A 24083-nucleotide genomic window follows, 5' to 3' on the forward strand; every position below is an offset into this window, starting at 1 on the left:
TGGAGCCTGGCAGACAGTTCAGCAGCTTCATGGCTGTGTAGCTTCATGCCCTGTTTAGTAATCCATTTGTGGAACACTGCATCAGTTTTATCACAGCTGAATTAAGGCTCTGTGCGATTGCTCACCTTAGTTTAGAGCTTTCCACCTTCAAATACTGTGGAAAGGTAAGAGACTTTTTCCCGAACAAGAATGTCATGTAATTATTACCCTAACTCAAGTAATGTTTTGGTCGACATCAGTTTATCTATTAGCAGGGTTACACAAAACCTTGCTGAATGGATTTCAAGACACTTGGTAGAAATGATGTGACAGGACAGGACCAGTTAAATTTCAGAGTAGATTTAAGGTGGATCCAATAACGAGTGAGATTATCTTTGGAGTTGATCATGGGAGTTTGGAGATTTTTTGAGAATTTTTAGACTACAATATTGAGAGTGGCTTTTTAAATCCTGGTTGTGATGGTACTTTTATGTGTGGAGTCCACAGCTGTGTCTTCGCTCCTGTCTGGTGTATGATTAGGTGGAGCTGCGGACTTGACTGTGAGCTCTGATGTGATAACATTCACCTCATCCAGTTAGTTATACATCAAACTCATTTGTCCCTGTTAAATTAATAAAGCTATTAATTGCTCTAAAATTGAGGTAGTGATGAAGTTCCAGGAGGATACATTGATTGTTGTTATTGTTTATGGTCAGTCACACATTAGAAAAATAACACATTCTCTTCCTAAACTTGATGTTCAATATGTATAACATATGATATTGAAACATAAGCACAGACAATGAAACACAGACTCTTCACAAAAAATTAACATTTCATTAGCTCTAGTGTCCACTTTACTTTTTCTCTCTTTTCTCTTTTTGTTTGAGGTGCTTCTTCTTCTTCTTGATTGGGTTGCTTTCTGACTGAGTCTTGCTCTTCTTGGCGGGGTTGGCTTGTGAAGCTGTTGCACCATCAGCTGATCGTTTCTTTTTGCCTGCAGCTGGTTTGTTCATGGAGGTTACTTTGTCTCCTGCTGGTTCTACAACAGGCTTCATGCGCTTTTTACGCTTTTTTGTTTCTGGTAGGAAACCTTTCTTCTTTTTGGGAACTTGCTTATGCTCATTGTTTTTGTCAGGCTTTATCTTTTCAACTTTGGGTTTCCTGTAAATTTGAAGATGAAAGCCCAAGATCAGCACAATAAGGAGTAAAATAACCATGAGACAAGATGAGTTGAGACAAGATATACTTTCATGATCGCAAACTGCGAAACTCACAATCTGGTCATAGAGAGAATACAGTGGTACCTCTACTTACGAATGTCTCTACTTATGAAATTTCTACTTACGAAATTTCTAAGCAGGAAAATATTACCTCTCGTTACGAAAGAAATTTCAGTTTACGAAAGGTAAAAATAGAGTATGGGCCGATACTGGCAGCTCCCACAGGTTCCTGAACGCAACATTCTCATAGCTGCTCTGCCATTGGCTATTACCTAGTATCTTCCTGGCATCCCATTGGCTAAGAGGGACCTCTGTGTGGAGCTAGATCTGTGTTTATGCAGGGTCCTCGTGATTCGGCTCTCGACCCATAACATGTTCTGATAGTTTCACGTAATATATATCAACTTTTAGAGTATTCGCTATGGACCCCAAGAAAGTGACGGAAAAAGAGAAAAAGAAAAGATGAAGAACAGTTTTTTTGTCCATACAAAGCATGAGATAATAGAAAAGCTTGAAAAAGGGATGCATTTGGTTGATCTCGCCGAAGAATATGGCAGTATTGCATCTACAATCGCCGCATTATTAAAACAAAAGGAAGTTTAAGGCATCACATGGGTGGTTGGAGAAGTTCAAAAGGAGGACTGGAATTCACTCTGTTGTTCGGCATCGTTAGGCAAGAGCGCATGAACCAAAGAGGGCAAAAAACAATGAGGACAGCAGTTAAAACGTAAATGACCATCATTTTTATTCTTTGTTTTAATTTTTACATTATGCACAAATTTCATTGATTGTGTAATAATCTAATCGTAACTTGTATTTGTTACATGTTTTGATGCATTTTTATGCTTTAGAAAACATTTATGTCGGAATTTTTGGGGGCTTGGAACGGATTAGGGCATTTGCATGCAAAACGCGCCTCTACTTTCGTAATTTTCTACTCACGTAATTTCTTCCGTAACCAATTAATTTCGTAAGTAGAGGTACCACTGTATCTGTTTCCAGAAAATCAGTGTAAAAATACATGAACTCAAACCAAAATCCTGTGTGTGGATTCCACTCCAACTTACATGACTCCAAAAAGTTTCATCACAGCCCAGTAGGTGTCCTCCAGCTGGCCGGTCTTCCTAAAGGTGACAGCTCTGGTCAGAGACTGCAGGACCTCCTGAAGGGGCTCCAGGTCCACAGTCAGCTTCTACTCAATGTAAAGGGAAGCAGGAATTAACTTCTGAACTAAAACCAGACAGACTTTTCCATTCAATTCTTCACCCTCACACTCAACCATCCACTGACCTGCTGGTGAACATGCTTGACCAGGAACTGACAGAGCTCCAGGGTTTTCACCACCTTCTCTTTCATCACATTGGCCTCAGTGTCACTGACCTGAAGACTCTGAAGAGAAGAAGAAAATGGAGTGAGACTATCTTCACAGACACCAAGCAGATTGCTTGGGTTTCTAATGGAAACAATGGCGTCGTGGTTGTCATCCTACAGGAGACTGACGAAAAAGGCAGCTGTGAAACAGACATGCTATTTGTCTACATGGAGTTCTGTAAAAGCAGTAGACGAACATCTGGTGTAGCATGGAGCAAATATTATGATCTTAATGTACAACCAAATACATTAATGATACAAAAAATGGTTTTATTTACTGTTTTACCATATGGTAATTTTTATCATTTTGTACACCAGGAGGAGTTATAGTTGGTAACAGGTGTGATGATAAATGCTTCTTCCCACATTAAATTCATTATATAACATTAAGAACACATTTATAGACATTAGACGCGTTAAAAGTGAGACAATAAAGTGGTGGTCTCAATTGTCTTAAATGAATATATTTAGACAACAGGTTGTTAACTAATCCCTGTATCCAGTTGCTTTGTTACACCAAAGCTCCTGTGAGGCAAAAAGCTCCCAAGCTTATAAAAAAACAGATTTTACCAATCAAATCTAAAGCCCTCATGGTTTCTGAATTCTTTACAATACAAGACGGTCTGTTTGTCCTCTAAAGTCAACTGGTGCCTAACACATTTTCAGTTATTCAGCAGATAAATTAAGTGATTCAGCAAATATTTGAAAAGACAAAAACCCTCAGTAAATTTTCCACCATCATTTCTACTACCACAAAACTGGTTTTCTGAGGTCCCACAAATGCTTGATGAAGGAGAGCAGCTAAAAAAAACCAGCACTGATCTTATTAATGCCAGTTTTGTTTTTTTGGCAAATACAGTTTAAAGAAAAAGCCTACAGAGGAGTTATGTTGTTTGGCAGTTCTGTATTTGTCTCAGAGGGAGAAAGGATGGGGGCAACGCAGAGGTGAGGCAATTTGGTGAAGAATTACACAAACATGTAATTAACAGTATGCATGTCTTTACCCTTGGCTGTCCTGAAGACACATAGAGGACAGAAAGTGCAGCTAAGCTCTAATAATAGTTTATCACAGCACAATGCAATTTCATGAGCCTCTGGGGCAATTTAATTAAAATGTGCACAAGCCTCAAAGAAACTGGTGGATTAACGTAATCACAGTTACAGTTAAAAACCAGTGAACCGATGACCTCATGATACAGTGCTGAACAATCACACCTGTAATGTACACACACACTATAGGGCGAAAACATTTGTGATTGTGGACATTAGCAAGTAGATATTATTACATGTGTTAGACAACAGATGCTGGTCACACATCCAGACATGCAGCAGCACTGCTTCTGTTACGTTTTAATTAATGCCAGTCAAATATTTACTGTCTTGCATCTGTTTAGGTATGATATCCATCATCTCCTATTAAATCTGTTCTCCTCTTGTTACTACTGAGTGTCTATGTGCTGGTCTCGTCTCGTTCAACACAATGTACTGCTATAACCTTCTGGAATATTACATACACCAACTTCCTCTGTTCACCTGCAGCTCAGGTTTAACCCTTCGCTGTGACAGTGATGTAGAGCCGTGATGACCTACCGCGACCAGCTGATCAGTGACCTTCACACAGAGGCTGATCCATGGAGGGCCGCTCAGCAACCTCTGAACATCCCTGTTTTGCATTGCCCGCAACACCAGCACACAAGCTTGGCCCTACACACACACACACACACACACACACACACACACACACACACACACACACACACACACACACACACAAATAAAATCCAACATGTACATGAACTAAAGGCAGAGAACTCTGGTAATGACATTTAGCAAAGGAGGAGGAAGGGAAAAGAATTTAATAGAATTTAAAGCATATCAGCTTTGGTAGAATTATATTCTACTGTATATACTACCTCCATTTTAAATATACTACACAATAATACAGTATACACTCTATTACAGGTAATAAATTATATATTCTATTAAAGCTAGTCTCCTCAAGCTAAACTAGCTTTAATATCTTCCTATGCCTTCCCCCTCACTCTTTTTTCTAAAAATAACTAATAAAAAAACCATCACTGAATTGAACCAACTAAAAAAATATTCTTGCTATATCCAAAAGCTCAGCATAATATTAGCTACACCTGTTCTTATTCACACTGAAACATTGCTAGCTTAAGGAACAGCATCCTCAGACAGACAGACTGGTGATATCACTGTTTAATCTACTCTGTCCTTAATGTTGTCTGAGGAAAGAGACGTCTGAGTCGAAAGCAGTGTTGCATCTTTTTTATGGTATTGCTTCAGTGGAGGTGGTCACACTGCATCAGCGGCAGATTCTTTTGGAGCTTCTTTTCCTTCTTTTGTAGTCCTCTTGTCAGACAGGAGTTCTCTTACATAAACTGGTGCTGTAGAAAAAAATAAATAAAAAAGAGGAGTACACCTCTACCTGTTGGTGTGGTCTGACCCCAGATGCGATGTACTGCAATGCTTCATCCAACAGGTTCACACACAGAATCTGAAAATAACACAAACGTTGCATTAGTCAGATTTAACAGGGGTGTAGCTCCAGGCTCACATTAGGGATGTGTAGAAGTACTCACTGGGAATCTGTTGAACAGGTCTGTGAACATCTGAGTGGTCAGGGGGCTCTTCCTCCTGCTCATGAAAGAGCTCAGAGCCCCTCTGAAGATGGCGGTGACCCGATCCATATCTACGTTGCCCATGAACTTCAACTGTGAGCATAGGCATCATCAGACAACACCGGGGATCAGGCGCTCTTCCTTACAGCATTTAAACACAAGTAGACTGGCAAGGTCCAAAAATCACAGGAGCACACTGCCAGTTTAACCTTTTTTTTTTTTTTTTTTGGAAGGAGGAACTCTGAGCAGGCAGCAGAGTGAGCAAAAGGGCTGAAACAACATCAGTATCAATACAGCAAGGCAGGAGGACGGGATGGTACTTCTAACAACTTCCTATTTGTGTGTTCCAAAAATTGAAAAGCTTAAAAGAAAGTAGCTGGCAGTAGCTAAGCCAAACAAAAAAAGCACTTCATGTCAGACACACGGGGCAAGTTCTGGGAGCTCCTCAAGGCCAACCTCCATGTGATGAAGGAAATCGATGGCTATTCACAGATTACTGCTGGATGTACACCCAGACGTGACACCAAATGCTGCTGCTGTACTGAGTGCCTTTTTTCCTTGCACTGCACCTGCATGCCATTTAAAAACACATACTGGATGGGGTGGCGTTACACTGTGAGGATCTTGGTCAGTGTGCACAGAACACAGTCAGAGAAGATCCTGATGTTACCATTAGTCTGGTATTTTTACCACTATGCCATGTTTAAATGTCAGTTGTGAAATAGACCTAATGTCTCTTGTGTTTCTTTCTTCATAATTTAATTAATACAACATCAGAACAAGGTTTATTAGCAATCTTCGGAAGAGTCAAATGTAAGTATATTTCACCTAAAGATTAAAAACCCACCATAATAATTTTAAGGAGCAGGAATCAAATATGTCTGGAAAGTGGACATAAAATTCTTAAACAATAAATCAGTTATCAATAAATAATGAATCTGTGTGGAGGAAAGTGTATGTCTTATGTGTCCCATGAATGAACTCAAGTGTGTCTTATGTGTCCCATGAATGAACTCAAGTGTTCTACGAATGAACTCCTAAATGAGCTCAAACTCATTACTGTTGCACATTCTCATAAAATATCCTTATCTGCACATTCCCATAAAATATATGGCCTTGTTATTGCAAAACATGTCAACTTGTGAGACCCATTATTTTAGCTAATGCTCGTATTTTGCTTTGACAGCCTAGATAAGGGGAGACTGCTAGCCTTGACCAGGGGTGGATGTTGCCTGCAGGTGGCCCTCCTCATTTGCACGTGATATTCCACTATAAAGAAGAGAGATTTTTCTCTGCCAGTTAGAGTCTGCCACGGGTCTTGGTACAGACGCCTGGTCCTTTGTTCTTCATCTGCTGCTCTGACTGAGGTGTTGGCTCTCCGCCTATTGTCAACGGTAAGAGTGATATAGCTGATGACTTGTTTGCATTCTTTGAACTGATGTTAATGTGGGGATTGCGGGAGTGACAACCTGTATCTAGCGTTTTCATCACTGTTGATTATATTTGCTTGCTTTGTGGATCTTTTGTTATAATAAACATTAACCATTTGTGAGTGTGCTGACTTACTTCGGACCTTAGGTCTACAAATAAGGCTTAAAATTTCACAAAACAATCTGTTAATGAGCGATACTGGCTAAAACGGGACCAAGTTATTCAGGACTGACCTACTTCTTGACCCAGTAAAACACAAGGACTGAACTGGGATGTATCCAGTGCAGAGCTGGGCTTTAGTTGACAGAGTAAAATAAATGCAGTGTAAAATAATTCTACTGTAAATATTTATGATCAGTCTTTGCTCTGTCTGGTTTGTCTGGGGTTGACGTTGGATAAATGGTGTGTGTGTGTGTAACAGCGCCTCACACACGTGTCGTTAGGCACCTGACAGTGATCTCCTAGATCACATACACACGTGGACAAAATTGTTGGTACCCCTATGTTAATGACAGAAAAACCCACGATGGTCACCAAAATCACTTGAAACTTGACTTCCGGGTTTCAATGAGAGGAGACATCTTTTCTCATGTCTCTCGTTGCTATCTCTCGCTATCTCTCTTCTATTTATACTTGGATTAACTCTCACTGACTCTTACAAAGCATTCGAATAAATGATGTGATCATCACCGGCATCAAACCGGCATCATCACCGGCATCAAACTTGAGCCAAGAAATTACGCTCATGCTGTGGCCAGAGGACAAGAAACTGAACACAGCACTGATTGTGAGTCAGTGGAACAACAGGTTATTTCTCAACTGAGGGATCTGGAGATTAATATCGAGCCGGACCAAATTGAGACATGTCACCCACTACCATCCGGAGGTAAGAGACCACCTGCAGTGTTGATAAAATTCTGCAATCGCAATTACAAAATTGCTCTTCTGAAACAAGGCCCTAAACTGAAAGGGAAAGATGTATACATCAATGAGAATCTCACCAGAAAGAATGCTGATATCTCTAAAGGACCTCTTCAGCTGAAGAAGACTGGGCTGATCGACAACACCTGGACAAACAACCGCAGGATCTAATTTAAAAAAAAAGGCTTTATCCGGAGTAGATGAAAACAATGGTGATCAAAAATGTGGAAGAATTGGGGAAATTCGACCAATAAGGTATGACCAAAAATAAAAACTCTAACTTCAACAGAGCAGAGAACAGCCATCTCTGCATTGTCTGAAGAAATGAAAGATCTAATACAGAGAACTGCTGATCAAGATAGTTTGGAATTGAAAACCGATCACTTTGTGGATTATACTCTGTCTGACCTAAAGAATTACTGACCCGGATAACAGTTTCTACATGATGAGAAAGAATGGATAACACACCCAGGACCAATACAACAAAAAATTTAAACCGGATGGTAAGCTTTCACTAATTTATTTCAACAGTAGGAGTCTATGCACCAATTTTGGATTAAGGATTACATAAACCAGTTTGAAAATCCATTTAAAATCATCGCTGTGACAGAAACTTGGATTAATGAAAACAAAGGCATGATTTTCTATTTGGAGGGATACAACATGACTTGTGTGAACAGGAAAAATAAAGGGGGGGACGGGGGTTGCCCTGTTTATTGAAAACAACATCAAGTTTAGGACTCTAAAAAATATGTCAATATCTGTTGACAATATAATGGAATGTGTATCTGTGGAAGTGTTTTGTTAAAAAAACGCAAACATATTGTTGTTAGTTGTGTCTAAAGAGCACCTGATTCCAAAATAGAAGAATTTACTGAATGTGTGGGAAATTTACTCCCGAAAATTAATCACAAACATGTGTTTTTAATGCACAAACTGAAAGCTTCTGTTGAGCTGAGCTGCAGGCCACGCCCTCTGCCTGAGTGTATCAGGTCTGGGTGTGTCTCCCAGGCTTCACTAAAAAACTGAACATGGCAGCTCCTGATCTACCACACCCGCACCCAAACAACCTGAACGACGTCTACTGCTCTTACTGTAATATGCTGCTGGCAGCCGCCAAGAAAAACATCCCCCGCGGTGTACGCAAAGCGCACATTCCCTGCTGGGACGAGGAATGTGAACACCTTCTTCGTGCCCATTCAGAAGCACAAACCACTGCAGGCAGGGACAAAGCACCAGATGACCTATTCTGCAGGTTGAACGAGATGCGTAGGCAATGCTGGATTGAAACAGTGGAATCAATCAACTTCACGTACTCAAGCCGACAGGGGTGGCAGACTCTGAACAAACTGACAGGAAGGTCAGCAACTCCAGCACAATGCCCCATCACCGCAGATTCCATTGCATCGCTCCTGCCGAGTAATGGCCGCTTCCCCAATGCAGACAAGGACGTCACTAGAAAAACATCAGCAAGAGTCCACGAGCTGCTCCGGGCCCCAGGATGCAACAACAACCCGTCGACCAACCTCATGGCTCATGAGATGGATCTGACCATACAATGCCTAAAGACTGGCAAGGCACCAGGCTTAGACGGCGTCCACCCGGAGTACTTAAAACATCAAGGCAAGAAGGCAAATGACTGGCTCCGTTCCTTCCTTTCTGCAGGCCTCCAGTACTCACAGCTGCCAAAGATCTGGCACCGTGCCAAGGTGATCGTCCTGCCAAAGCCAAACAAGCCAAGCAATGACCCTAAGGGATACCGGCCCATCTCCCTCCTGTTTGTTCCCTTTAAACTCCTGGAAACCCTCATCCTGGCACGCCTCACCCCAGTCATCCACCCCCAGCTGCCTATAGAACAAGCTGGCTTCTGAAGCGGCAGGTCGACAACAGACTAGGTGACCCTTCTTTGCCACGACATAGAGGAAAGCTCTCTCCAGGCAGGAGAGAAGGCCGGTGCTGTCTTCCTGGACCTCACAGATGCATACGACATTGTCTGGCTGTGCGGGCTCCACATGAAGCTTCTGGAGAGCATCCCAGATAAGCACATGGTGAGCTTCATCATGAACATGCTGAGCAACAGCAGCTTTTGGCTCCACACCAGTAATGGCCAAAGCAGTAGGGTGAGACAGCTCAGGAACGGTGTACCGCAGGGTTCAGTACTGGCACCACTTCTGTTCAACATCTACGACCTACCCGAAACAACATCACGGAAGTATGGCTACGCAGATGACCTGGCCATCTTGCTCAGAAAGCCATCTGGGGAAGCAGCAGAGGAGGGCCTTTCTGAGGATGTGAACATCCTGTCCTCATACTTGAAGGACTGGCACCTCAAGCTCAGTGTTGAAAAGACTGTCAACAATGTTCCACCTGTACAACAAGGAAGCCAACCGCAATATCAACATCATGGTTGACAATTTCCCGCGGCAGTCCAAATCCTCCCCAACATACCTCGGAGTGAAGCTGGACCAGACCCCGTCTTTTAAACAACATCTGGACAGTGTCAAAGGCAAGACCACCGCTCGTGCCGCACTGATACAGCGCCTAGCAGGTACCACGTGGGGAGCCACCACCAAGACAATGCGTATCTCCACTGAGGCCCTGGTGTTTCCCTTCGCCGAGTACTGTGCCCCAGTCTGGAGCCGCAGGCCTCATGTTAAGAAGCTGGATGCTGTCCTTAACACTGCCCTACGGATTGTCTGCGGATGCATACGAGCCACCCCAACCAACCAACTGCCTGTCCTCGCCAGTATCGCTCCTGCAGAGGTCAGACGAGAAGAAGCCATGCTTGCCCTCGCTCGGAAGGCTCAGCGGTGTGAATCCCACCTCCTCCACAAGGTTGTCACGAAGGCACCACAGCGGTTACGCCTCAAGTCCCGGCGCCCTTTTGCCACACATGCCCAGGAGCTGCTCCAAACAACACCAGCAGACACCTCCAAGGCTTCCTGGGTGAAGGCAAAATGGAGGGACCAGTGGAAGGCAGCCATACCATCACGGCTTCACCTATTCATTGAGGACCCAACAGATGTTCCTGGCCAGCATCTCCCTCGTAAGGAGTGGACAACCCTCAATCACTTGAGGACCGGTGTGGGACGCTTTGATGCAGCAATGCAGAAGTGGGGTCTCACAGAGTGCTCACTGCAAATGTGGGGTTACACCACAGACTGTGGAGCACATGACTACCAGCTGCCCCATATACCGGCCACCAAATGGAGACCGTGGCTTAATAGACTTAGACAGTGACACACTGGACTGGCTTGCTGCAACGGAGCTGGAGGTCTAATGACATACGACAGAAGAAGAAGAAGTAATGTTAGAGAGATGTTGTTGATTCAGGGGATGGGAATTTTACAAGCCAATGGCTTCTACCCGTCAACCCTTTTTTTTCTTTTCAGATGTTGTTGATGATGTTCCAAAACTGATGAAAGTGAAGTCTGCTATAATAACATGTCTGGAAAGAAAAATATTAACTGACTAAAAAAAAAACTTTCCAAAGTAACAATAAATACAAAATTATTGAAAATTAAACAATCAAATCAGACATTACTTTGGAATTGTCGTTCAACACAATTATCTAAAAAAAATAAACTAATGAAACAGGCTTGAACAAAACTGAAGGTACCCATAACTTAATATTTTGTTGCACAACCTTTTTAGGCAATCACTGCCATTAAATGATTCCTGTAGCCATCAATGAGACCTCTGCACCTCTCAACAGGTATTTTGGCCCACTCCTCGTAATGCATACTCCTCCATTTGACTCAGGTTTGGAGGGTGTCATCTCCAGCTGGCATGTTTCAGCTCTTTAGATCTGGGCTCATAGAAGGCGAAACCTCTCCATGCAACTGCTGGGCTAAGTCACATCTTAGTTTGTTCGGACACAGATAGGTCACAGCAGGTCACAGCCCATTAAACCAGATGCTGTAGACCCAGTACCCCTCTCTAAGGAGAGGAGATGGAGACCTGTGCATTCCAATGTGTAATAAAGATGTCTTAGTTTTGGTGTAATAAAGATGTTTTACAGCGTGCGTGAAAGCCTCCTACACTGCATTCTCGGGGTAGTGATGTTTTTCCTCAGCTGGGGGTACCACCAAAGGGAGGGCTGCCTGCGAGCTGGAACTGCCCATTCCTGCTTGCATGCAGGCCTTGCTTCTTAAAAGATATAAAAGGTGAGGAGTTTCATACTCCAGTCAGCTGCGGGTCACGTACGGACACCCAGTCTGATTGATGCTACTCTGCCTGGGTTGTGGGCTCTCCTTCTCTGTGTCAAGGTAAGAGGCAAAGCATATTTGGAATGCCACCATATATTGCCTTAGCTCAACCAACTATTTGTTTGTTTATTGCTATGCTCTGTGGGGAATGAAACTACAAGTTTATTCTAGCATCATAGAAATGTTTGTTTGCATTGCTATGCGCTGCGGGGACTAAACAACACATTTAGTCTAGCATCATAGAGGTCTTTTGACTTTGTTTGTTTGTACTTATTGTTTGTATTTCTATGCTCTGCGTGGAATAAATCACACATTATATTCTAGCATCATAGGAGTCTCGTTGATCAATTGTGTGAGTTTCCAGTGTACCCATCTCCGCGGACCTGCATGAAAATATTTCACAAAACATGTGCCTTGTTATGATTTGCTTTCAACAGTGGTGTCTTCCTTGGTTGTCTCCCACGGAGTCCACTTTGGCTCAAACAACGATGAATAGTGCAATCTGAAACTGATGTACCTTGGCCTTGGAGTTCATCTTTAATTTCTTTGGAGGTTGTTCTGGCCTCTTTGGATACCTTTCGAACTATCGGTGTCTTCAATTTATTGTCAATTTTCCTCTTGCGGCCACATCCAGGAAGATTGGCTAGAGTCCCATGGGTCTTAAACTTTTGAATAATATGTGCCACTGTTGTCACAGGGACATCAAGCTGCTTAGAGATTGACTTATAGACTTTAACATGCTGGTCTATAATTTTCTTTCCAACCTCCTGAGACAACTTTCTCCTTTGCTTTCTGCTGTCCATGTTCAGTGCGGTACACACCATGTCACCAAACAGCACAGTGACTATTCATCATCCTTTAAATAGGCTGACTACTTATGAGATTCAGCAAACCTGTGATGCCAATTACAGGACACACCTGAGTGATTCATGTCCCTCTGGTCAATATTTTTCCAATCTTTTACAGAGGTACCATCATTTTTGTCCAGGCCTGTTTCAGTAGTTCTTTTTTTTTTTTTAATTATGTTGAACAACAATTAAAAACTGATGACTGAGTTTTATTGTTTAAATTTCAATATATTTTTATTCATTGTTACTTTTGTAAGTGGGCGGCACGGTGGCGCAGTGGTTAGCGCTGCTGCCTCATAACACGGCGGAACCGGGTTCGAGTCCTGCTCTGTGCGGAGGTCGCATGCTCTCCCCGTGTCTGCGTGGGTTCTCTCCGGGTTCTCCGGCTTCCTCCCACCTCCAAAAGCATGTGCTTCAGGTTGATTGGCCGTTCCAAATTGCCCGTAGGAATGAGTGTGTGTGTGTGTGCATGGTTGTCTGTCTTTGTGTGTGGCTCCGCGGTGCACTGGCGTCGTGCCCGGAGTGTCCCCCGCCTCACGCCCTATGCCGCCGAGATAGGCTCCGGCTCCCCGTGACCCGCTGCGGCGGATATAGCGGTGGTAATCTGAAGATGACTGACTGACTTTTGTAAGTTTCAAGTGTTTTCAATAACCATTATGAATTTTTCTATCATTAACAGAAAAGTACCAACAATTTTGTCCACGTGTGTATCAGTTCTGTGTAAACGTACTTCAGTTGCTGAAGCTCTGTTTGTGGGCCGCTTCTCTTTGGTCTCAGGTGGAGCAGGTGGAGGACCTCGCAGAACTTTCACCACATAGAGAGATGCACTAAAAGGTCAACATCAGCAAACACATTATCAAAAAACAACACCAGAGACACAATGTTTGGACACAATGTGCTGGGCGTCATTGCTTCATGTCATCCATCTACAGATGTTTGAGAAAAAGTGGATCAAAATAATGGTGAAATAATCCAATGAAGACTGTGTTTAACACCTGAGAGCTCTGAACACACTAACATCGATGCCAGATTGTATGCCTGTGTGAAGGGATTTTAATGGTGAAATAGTTTCAATCAAATGTTTCAATCTTTTGATTGTCATCTTTTTAAACCTATTTAATAAATCAGTAGCTTTAATTGTTCTGTTTTAATATAAAACATGTTTTTTTGTATCATTGATCTGTTTTCCACTTGTGGGATCTAATGATTACTTTTATAACGATGTACTCACAAATAGTTTGGGCTGTGCGGGAGGTGAACCTGTACCTGAAGTAGTAAAGGCAGACGGAGGAGTCAGACAGCTTCTGGCTTTTAGTCATCAGCTTGTCCAGTAGGTCGTGGAGCTCCCACTGTTGGTCATCAACGGTCCTGCAGTAGACTTTGGACCGGCACAGCTGGTTCCTGAAAAAAACACAAACGGGAAACATGAGTGTTCACTCAAACTATGAATAAATAAACACAACAGCATCAAACCCAGAGGCTGTAAAGCAAGTCTTACAGCAGCTGATGCTGATGGAGGATTTGCGTCTGGTTGCCTCATTTGTTGCTAAGACAAAAGACTGGGATGCAAATGTTTGAGGTTCTTCAATTTAAGGTCTATTCAACCTCGTGGCTGTGGGACACGGGTTGGCCTCACATCACATTTCTAAATTGAGAAAAATGAGACGCAACAACGGCTTAGCTGGGTAAATGAGAATGCATTTGTATAAGGTGTGGTAAAAAAGAATAATAAAATGTTTACAGCTCACAGAGGGAAAAACACAATATTGTGTAAATGTAAAACTATGCTGCCCAATGGCAAACGGCGTTTTCCTGACATGCATTCTTAGCTTTACCCTCTTTCACTCACATTAATCATTTATTCATACAGCCCTTCAGCAGGAAGCAGTCTCTGGAGCCTCTTCCACTAAATATTACATTTCAGATTTCATAACAAAGATATGGATAAAAAGCATGAACCTGTGGGAATTGCACGATAAAACAATAATATTAGACTTCATACTATACATATGAAAACAAATGTATTGGTATTATAAACCAAGCGCACCCATCACCAGCATCCCGTTCGGACCCAGAACTGGCGTTGGCGTCTTTGGTGAGGAACGTGAATGAATGAATATATAAACTTTGACTCAAAGAAACAGAACAACAAATATCCAACTGTCAAGCATGTTTATCAACGCGTCTTCGAGATGGAGCTGTTATACGTCAGAAAATAGCCGGTTTTAACTCCGTCCATTCTGTGTGTACATGTAGACATGAGTCACACACACTAATGTCACAGTGGTTTTTGTCGCAGGTATACGCCCCCGGATAGAAAAAGTTTCGGTTACAGCGTCCACACGACAATGCAAAGAAAAATGTCTGCTTCTGTCAAATACAAGAAGTAATTTCACCAATACTAAATATATCTACACAAATAGTTGGCTCTTTCAGCTGAGGCCAGAGGTGAAGGAGTTTGTTTATGAGTCTTGAAATCAATAATAAAGCTCAAAATCTCAGTAATCAGTTGGGTCTACTCAGGATCTCATTTAAAGGTTAAACCACCTTGGCTTTAGTCACAAACATCTGTATGGTCACCTCCTTCGCAAAGCTACAAGTTACATCTTTAAAACAACCTATGTTTGAGTTCCTTATTTTTACTTAGGTAACAAAGATTGCTGGGTATAAAAATGTATGTACAGCCCAAATCGGCCATAAAGTCAATTACAATCCATTCAGATCATCTTCACAGTCGTAGTTTGACATGTGATGACTAAAAGAGCTAAACAACAAAAGCAGGTTTCACCCACTGTCACACATTTGTACAGCTGTGGTGAGCATCCTTCACCCAAACATCAACTGACCCTTTGATATGTAGGGATACAACCACTGACCCCCATCAGCTGAGCCACAGCAGCTTCCTGTGATGCAATGTTTGCAGCAACTTGCTGTCATTTTCTGTAGTTCAGATGAAAATGATGTCATCACCAACACAACATCACTGATCTGTCGAGAAATCACTCAAAAGTCTCAACATTTCCCACTAAAACATAATCTAACGGTGACTGAACACCAGGTTTTATTTTGTTATGTACCATATATAAAGCAACAAATATATGAGAAAGATGTGACAAAGTTGGGCAAAGTTTGGAATCAAATCAACAGATCAGAAATTGAATCGCAGGCAGACATTCATGCAGTGTGTCGCCTGGGCCCACAGGTTGGTTCATCACCTGAAGATATCTGCAGTTCGGCGGAGAAAATCCTGCTCTTGCTGGTTGCTGTCGGAGCGCATTCCTCTGTCGATGATGGCGAGCAGAGGCTCCACAAAACCCAGCACAAGAGGACTACCAGCCTGCCTGTTCACAAACACCTCCACCAGGTCCAGTACCTACAACAAAAGGACAGGCTGAATTAGTGAGCGAGACAATCCTGATCTTAAGAAGTATTCAAAATCTTTACAAGAGGTACCTTGATCTTAAAGTCGCGAACCAGCATCTTTTCTTTCTGTATCTTTGTCTTTTCTTCTTTCTTGGCCTCGTTCTTTTTCTTCTGCTCTGAGAACAGCGCTGCCAAGCTCTTATCCAGCTCCATCATGGCTTCATCATCCAGGTCTTCATCACTGCTGCCATCCTCTTCTGTGGCCTGATTAAAGTACAGCCCAACAGAGGACATCAACACAAAGCAGTCCTGCATGGGGTCTACTCCTGAATACAGCTGTGAACCAAAACCTGACACAAACCACCAGATTATCTGGACCAGATAATTATCCTGTTTATTCATTACATGAATGTTGGCAACTTAATTTATCATGTGCTCACAATAAACTCCAACAGTAACAAATTAGTCTAGCTGACTTAAAAAAGCCCTGCAGCATAATAACCTGACCAAACTATGATTAGTCTGTTCTGTGAGCTCATCTTCTTCATTAGAGGCTGCTTCCGTGGCTGAGAAAGCACATCAATGACAGCAGGCAGCAGAAAATTAAGTTTGCTTTCAAAATAATAAATATTGCTCTTAACTTTAATAAAAAATTTTGTGACCAATTATCTCATGATTCATACTGTGAGTATAAGCAAATAGCAACTCTAATAAAAACCTAAAAATAGTTTCTTATTCATTCAAGAATCACTTCTGACTGTTCACCGGCGCGATTCACCCACCCAAAATGGAAAAGAAACCCTTGTCAGGTCTCTGCCAGAGAAGGTCACCACCAGGCCCGGTATGTGTGTGTGGGCTATTACTCATGTATAAACAAGGGTTTTGATTTGGCACACAGCTATACTTGTACATTGGTGCAGATATCCGCAGGCTATCATACTGCTAATGTAAGGCTAATAACAGTGCTAATATAGCAGGAACAATGTTCACTGAGGCTTTAACATCTTAGCATTTTCACATACTTGAGTCATCACACAAACAACTGTAATCAGGATGTGCAGATATCTTGAAATCCCACCAGAGCATTCTGCCGCTGCAGGACCTTCATCATCTCCAAACGGAAATTTTGGTCCACTGCCTCCTCTTCTAGGTCTTCCTCTTCCTCCTCCATAGCTTCTTCTTCATCATCATCATCATCATCATCATCCTCCTCCTCCTGGTCAGACTCATCATCCTGGCAAAACCATAACCAATTGTTTTAGGATTTCAGTATGACTGGGAGTAAAGACGCTTATTTCTAAAGTAGGATCGGTAAGCAAACAATCAGTCAATCAAACAGACAAGAAACACAGACAGACAAACAGACACAGACAGAAACACAAATAATCTGCATGAGTTCACAATAAGTCAGAGACAAACTGACCTCCAACTCCTCGTTATCATCGTCACTTGTTTTCTCCTGGTTTTTGTAGTCGTCCGTGACGACCACTGCACCATCTTCTTCATCATCCTTTGCTGGGTCAAGGACCTGCAAAGAGCACAAACTACACTCTTTTAATCACCTTCAAATTCAGTGTTTCCTGTACAACTAACAGCACCTGAATGACTTTAACTACGAGTGAAGATGACATAAGATGAAGTTACTTTACATCTAAGATGGCAGAAAGGGCCGGCGCAGTAACGTGGGGGCAGATGGAGGAGAAGACAGTTTTGCAGACTTGTCGAATATGCCTGCTTGGCTGGGACAGCAGGGACAACAAGATGTCAACCATCACCTCCACCCAATGAGGCCCCTCCTCCTCCTGCTTCTCTGTGGCTGCAGCAAAGAAAAGGCCCATTTCAAATACACACACGCCTGGCACATGATGACTTGATCAAGGTTTAACAAGAAACAAAAGTGTTTGGTGTCCACCAGCAGCAACTTCCCCAGCATTAGTGAAACACTTTGTTGTTTTTAAGTTTGTCATTGAAAATTTAATGAAAATGAGTGATCTTTTTTGGACTGGTATGAATATGCAGCAAAAAATACAGGCCATACTAAATACAGGCCACATTTCATGATCTTAGTAAACAAAGTTGGTTTTCCTAAACATATTATATGTCTAGTTAACAGCTGACAGATGTGCTCATCACCTAGCAGGTGTAAAATATTGGTCAAGTTATGCAGGACTACAATGTTTAGGAAAATACTATATCTAAGATCCTCCCTTCTGCAGACCCACTTTGTTTTGTACGGTGGCACAAACATAAAAGCCAGATGGAGACTGCCTCACCTCTTGTCTTCTTTTTCTTCTTGCCCTTCTCGTGAGCTCTGTCCACACAGCTCTGCAAATCTTTCATGATGTCCAGCAGCTCTTCAGGGGCCTTCAGAAGAAATATGATTACAACAGTGTTCACCATCAATTACTGTAATCAACTTTGTTTTTGTGTCAGAAGATTGTATTTGCGACTAGAGATTCAACAGCAATAACAGCAAAAAACAGAAAAAACAAGAGCTACTTCTGTCGCAGTGTGCTGCACCTTGAAAAGATGCAAGCCAACCAATAGAAACAGCTGCTGGAACGCTGTGTTCTCCTCAGACAGTTTTTTCTTAGCTTTCTTCTTCAGGCTTGCCACCGATTCCATCATGCTGAAGAAACACATACGATCACACAAATTTCCTTGTTTAGAAGGAAGAGACACCCTGTGGTCAGTTACCTAATTGACATTAACTGGTTTTTTTAAATTAACAAAAAATGTAAGCAGTAATTTGTTAAGCTCTGTGTTATTTTATAATAAGAATTCTTCTTTTCCTTTCAGCTTTTACCTTCGCCACAGCTGGACTGTTGACCCTAAGTACTTAAAATCCTCATCCTTCTTGATCTCTTCTCCCTGTAACCTCACTCTTCCACTTGGGTCCCTCTCATTCACACACATGTACTCTGTCTTACTGCGGCTAACCTTCATTCCTCTCCTTTCCAGGACAAACCTCCACCTCTCGAGCTTCTCCTCCACCTGTTTCCTGCTCTTACTGCAGATCACAATTAAGGTCAACAAAAACAAAAATGCTCCTTGTAATAGTTAAAATAACATTACATGAAAAAAAGAACAAAGCTGGTCCTGCTGCTTCAGAGGAAACTTAGTTGTCTTACCTGTCCCAGGCCTGTCCCTGCTCCGGGGTGAAGGGCTGGCTGCTCTGGGCCTGTTTTGGATGGTTAAGCAGGACTTGGGCATACTGGACCAGGTGGTAGATCCACATGGTGCCATCAGCTGTTACACCAAAAACCCGCTTTTGGTTTGAAGCTCCATCTTCAGCCGATTCATCAGTCAAACGCAAATGATGCATGGACAAGAGGAGTCTGGAGGAGTGTAGCAGTGAAAAGATCGAAAATCAGAGTTTAAACGTAAAGCAGACTTTTACCCTGGTGTACTGTGTGTGTGTTGTAAAAGCAAACTGACCAGACACAGAATTTTAGAAGGCAGAAGTGTGACATTCACTTGTTTTCAGAAGTTGAACTCCATTCAATCTATCAGTGGACAGACCTTTATAATCTGTAAAGGGTCATAACCCTGACAACGCACTCAGACTAGCCCCTAATGTCATCCTAACTATTTATTAACTATTTTGATGTGGACCTCTCCGCCACATTCATCAAATACTAACTCACTGCTGAGAGAAACATACCATCAGTGCTGATATTTAGGAGGCAACTGTAGAAGAACAGAAGATTCAACTCACCCAAAGAAAGAATTGACAAGCACTGCTCTGGTTCGGTCATCCAGCGGGACGGAAAGCTTCTCTGTTGTCTCTGGGATGTCTGCAGAGGCTTTCTTGGCAGTGAAGAAAGCATGGAAAAAGACAAACCTGAAACAGAATCATGACACTGGATGTTGGTTTTCCCTCCATCAAACACTGATACCTTGACATCGGTCAACTGGGGGTACGTCTCACCTGGCTACTTCCATGACGAGATCCTCCCGCCTCTTCACTTGGTGGTTATCGATGAGAGAGGAGAGGCGAGCAACAATCCACTTCCTCAGGCGAAATATGGAGTCCTCCTTCCTAAGGAAAGACAGTGGACAGACACATAATCCAAGTTTTCATGTCTGTGTCTTCCTGTTCTGAGCCGTTAAGATTAGAAAAAAAGCCCAGAGAGCTGAGACAGATAAACAGTCTACAACACTCACTGCTCGTGTCTTTCTTGATTGTCCCTCTGCTTGCGGGTGTTGAAGTCCAGCAGCTTGTCCAACTCAGGTCGCAAGAACATCGTCTTCAACCACACTACGTACTGTTGGAGAGCTGCAGGCTGAAGGTGCTGCACCACCCTCCACACTGATGGCACCACAGGGTAGCCCTGGTTGGTCAGGGAGGAGAAGCCAACCATCACCGATAGCTGTTTTTCTGGGTCCGGGCAGCCTTGCAGGAAGTCTGATACATAGGTGTCCATCTCTGGGGCCAGCTTATAGCGGTCTGGTTTCTAGAAAAGACAAGAATGGATCGCATTAACTGCAACAGTCAGAAGTTATAGTCAGAGAATGCTGCAGGGCCATCTGTGAAAAAAGTCCTTTTAACATAGATCAGAAGAAAAATCCCAAGTGGAACTCCTGATGTGAGTCTTGCTGTACCGTTAGAACTGGTGCTGTGGAAATAGAAATTATCATACATTTGTGAACTAAATGCAGATTTTGAATTTAAATGATCTGGGGAACCTGGGAATTCAGAAATTATTTTGAATAAAAGTCAAATGAAGGCCAATCGTCTGATGCTGAGGCTATTATTGGGGAATTTAGGTTATTAAGGGGACTGGTGTACAGAGCCCCTGATGAGAAGTGGGCAAAAAAATAGAATCATGAGGTTCTGTTGTCATTCTGTCCAATGGGATGATCTTAGTCGCCTTTAGCTACACCAGGTACCTAAAGCTACCTGACAAAGGATATGCTCATTCTGTTTTACAGAAGAGGGTTATGTGATGTTTAGAGTCAACTAAGCCAGGATTGCTCACCTGAGCAGATACCACATGTTCCCCATAGAGCATCATCACCTGTCCAGACAACACCTCCTTCAGCTGGGCCACAGAGAGGAGAGGCAGGGCGCTGCCCAGCAAACGGAAGCTCATGTAACTGGACACAAACAGCAAAGATAGGCTGAACATTTTCACAGAAGGAAGTTTACTCGACCTCCTTGCCACACTCATCAAATACTAACTCACTGCGTTGGCCCAAGGTGCTCCTTTAACATGCTGTCGATAATGCCCTTGTTCCAGAAGAGCTGGAAGCTGCCTTCCTTCAAAGACAGCTTCAGGAGGTCCAGGGCCACCCCTGGGAGGACGTGCTCCTTCTTCACAGACCGGGCTGCTGTCTTCAATACCTCTGTCAACCTTCCATTTGGCAAATGGGAGAAGAGGGGAGGTGAATATAATACTTAAAATTTTCAAAATGACATAAAGACAATTACAGTGTTTTTACTTGGGGATGTTGTCGGCATTAATGATGGTTGAGGAGCCCAGGAGCTTTTTCAGTTTCTTGGGTTTGAGGGACTGTGGAAAACGATGCAGTGCCACAAGCAACAGCTGAAGCTGCTCTGGAGTCCTGAAGGCTGCTGCCAGGTCAGTCTGCAGGGCACTGAGCAGGACCTCCTCAAACACTTCCTCAGGGATCTGATAGACGGGACATGGACGTTAGACAAATGAAGGATGGATGTGACTTTTGACATGCAAAAATAAAATGAGTCTGCATAGGTAAAGGTGTGACTGAGAAGCAGTTGCTACCTCATGCAGGATGTCCGTCATGGTCTTGGTGGGCAGGTCCTTCAGGTGCTGTCTGTGCTGGGTGAGGCTCTGGAGGAGCTGCACACATCCCAACACCACCTGTGGCTCCTTCAGACACAAGAAACAGTGCTCACAGACCACAACCCCATTGCCACACTCACACAAAACAACAACCAAAGGTGCAAAAACCTACAAGAGCTTCACTCTTTCGATCTACTGGAAAGGTTAAGACATGATGTTGAGCAAGAATTTAGCTTGAAAAGCAAAGTTCTTAAATTGCAGACACAAGTATGAACATGACCTATATGCTGCATCAAGTTTATATGCCTTCACAAGTCAGCACGCACACACGCACACACGGACACACACACACACACACACACACACACAGATTGCTAAAAGTTCACCTATTCCTTTTAATACAAAGTATTATGTTGAGGTTACGTACCTTTGAGATGCGACTGGACTGCTGAAGGGCGAGGACCCCAAACAAATTTCCAAACAAAGCATTTCTGACCAGTTTCTGGAAACCAAGAGAAGACCATGAGACACTCACGAAGCCCATTCATAAAACTGCTGAAGCCAACACAAATAAGAAAAAAACAGCATTCACCTTTTTGGTTGTCTGTAAATTGTGTTTTTCCTTAATTCTGTTGAGTATATCCTGCAATGAGACGTCTTCAAAAGCACTTAAGACCTAAAAAACAAATAAATTGTATCATGCTCAAGCTTGTATACACCAAAAAGTAAACTCATCCTAGAAAAATTATTCTTGAAATACAACTTAATTACCACACCAGGTCAAGCAAGCAACTCTGACTCAAACTTGATTTCCCAGTTTCGGGAAACATCCATATCCGTTGTCTTATGGATGGTTCTTCAGGAAACTCATCAGTGAACAGTCTCACATGAAGCTCAGTAGTTAACACAATCTATCTGGTTAATGCGTGAAAAATCATAACAACAAATCGCTTAGTCAGGTAACTTGGAAGTGGCTGACAGATCCGAAAAAAGCTTTGACTTGAGCTTCTTTATACTAATTTACATTTAGGTAACTTTCCCTCTAATGATGTAACACATTCGTCATGTGTATATTTGTGAAACAGGCCAATTAGAAGACTGAATGAAATAAGTAATTATAGTTGGATTAGTTTAAACTGAATTTGGTTTCCATGACAGTCTGGAGTTCCACACTCACCTGTCCCAATGCCAGGCTGAATCCAGGTCTGGCAGTGTCCCGTGAGTGAGCTAACCCATCCACCAGCCTTTTGAAGGTGTATTCCAACTCATCAGCCTGCAGTGGAGATACGACACACAGATGCTACTACATGTACTGAACCTTTTTTCTTTTTGTCACATTACTCTACAAGAACAACTCTTATGTAACCTACAGGCAATGTAAGAAATTGTTCACCATTCTGTATTTTTCATTTCTCAAACAAGCTTTTAAAATATGATGCATTTATGGATTACAGTAAAATCAAGGACAACCATTTAAAAGTGTTGCTGTGTAAGTACTTGACGTCAAGTGCCAAATCTTTTAATGAACTTTTACGTTTTTATGTAGATACAATACTTGTAGTTTCCTTTTATTATCGTGGAGACAAGCTTTGTACTCACGTTATGGACACTTTAAAACTGTGATTAACACTAACCACAACTACAGTATTGCCGGCGTCCTGCTGGACTACAACGTGGAACCACGTTGGGTTCGGTGACAGCGGTCTCCGTCTGCCTCACCTTGTTGTTGGTTTTCAGATACTGGATGAGGTCCTCCACCGCCTTCAGTCGAACCTCCTGGTCCGGTTTGGCCAAGTCCCAGAAAAAGTCAAGGAAGACTCGGTTCTGTTGAAGAACCCCCGCACGGCGGACCAGCTCCGCTCTTTGAATCGAGAGCTCTACCATTTCTGTAGACATGCGCTCACGCAGCCTCGGTACAAGCGGTAGCAGCAGGAAAACGTGCGTTGCAACGTGGGGAATACTTCCGGGTCACCACTTCCGCTTTTTAGTGATTCTACGGTGATTTTTAGTAAACGGTACGTAACGAGGTGCGATAATGACCAGTGGATGGCAGTAATACGGAGTACAGCGTCTACACTGCCAGAAATCAAGAAGAAGAAAGGTTTTTTTTTGTTTTTTTTTTGCAAAAACACTTTAATCACATTCAAACGTTTTACAATTTTACATTAAAATGAAAACACTAAAGTGCTTCAGAAGAAGATTGTTTTGCAAAAAACATGAATCACATTCAGAACATTTTACAATTTTTCATTAGATGAAAGAACTAAAGTGCTTCAAAAACACTAAAAACCAATAAATGACAGGAAATACAATTTAAAAATTAGTGCAT

General features: G+C 42.6%; 1 protein-coding gene across 1 annotated transcript; it reads right to left on the reverse strand.

Moving 5' to 3' along the window:
* Window positions 1-668: 668 nt before the first annotated feature.
* Window positions 669-23690, reverse strand: mybbp1a (MYB binding protein (P160) 1a). Its single transcript, XM_068331620.1, has 27 exons — window positions 23474-23690; window positions 22932-23027; window positions 22347-22430; window positions 22182-22256; window positions 21734-21841; window positions 21432-21622; window positions 21176-21343; window positions 20969-21086; window positions 20154-20443; window positions 19918-20028; window positions 19705-19830; window positions 19118-19324; window positions 18507-18615; window positions 18260-18350; window positions 17636-17802; window positions 17410-17514; window positions 17065-17220; window positions 16077-16250; window positions 15839-15996; window positions 13890-14024; window positions 13354-13450; window positions 5177-5308; window positions 5023-5091; window positions 4164-4277; window positions 2493-2591; window positions 2270-2394; window positions 669-1143 (listed from the first exon to the last, which is right to left on the reverse strand). Exons 1-27 carry the CDS (start codon window positions 23648-23650, stop codon window positions 837-839), a joined length of 3789 nt encoding a protein of 1262 aa, XP_068187721.1. The 5' UTR covers window positions 23651-23690; the 3' UTR covers window positions 669-836.
* Window positions 23691-24083: the final 393 nt, after the last annotated feature.

The sequence above is a fragment of the Antennarius striatus genome, chromosome 13 (assembly GCF_040054535.1).
Source record: "Antennarius striatus isolate MH-2024 chromosome 13, ASM4005453v1, whole genome shotgun sequence".
NCBI classification, from domain to species: domain Eukaryota; kingdom Metazoa; phylum Chordata; class Actinopteri; order Lophiiformes; family Antennariidae; genus Antennarius; species Antennarius striatus.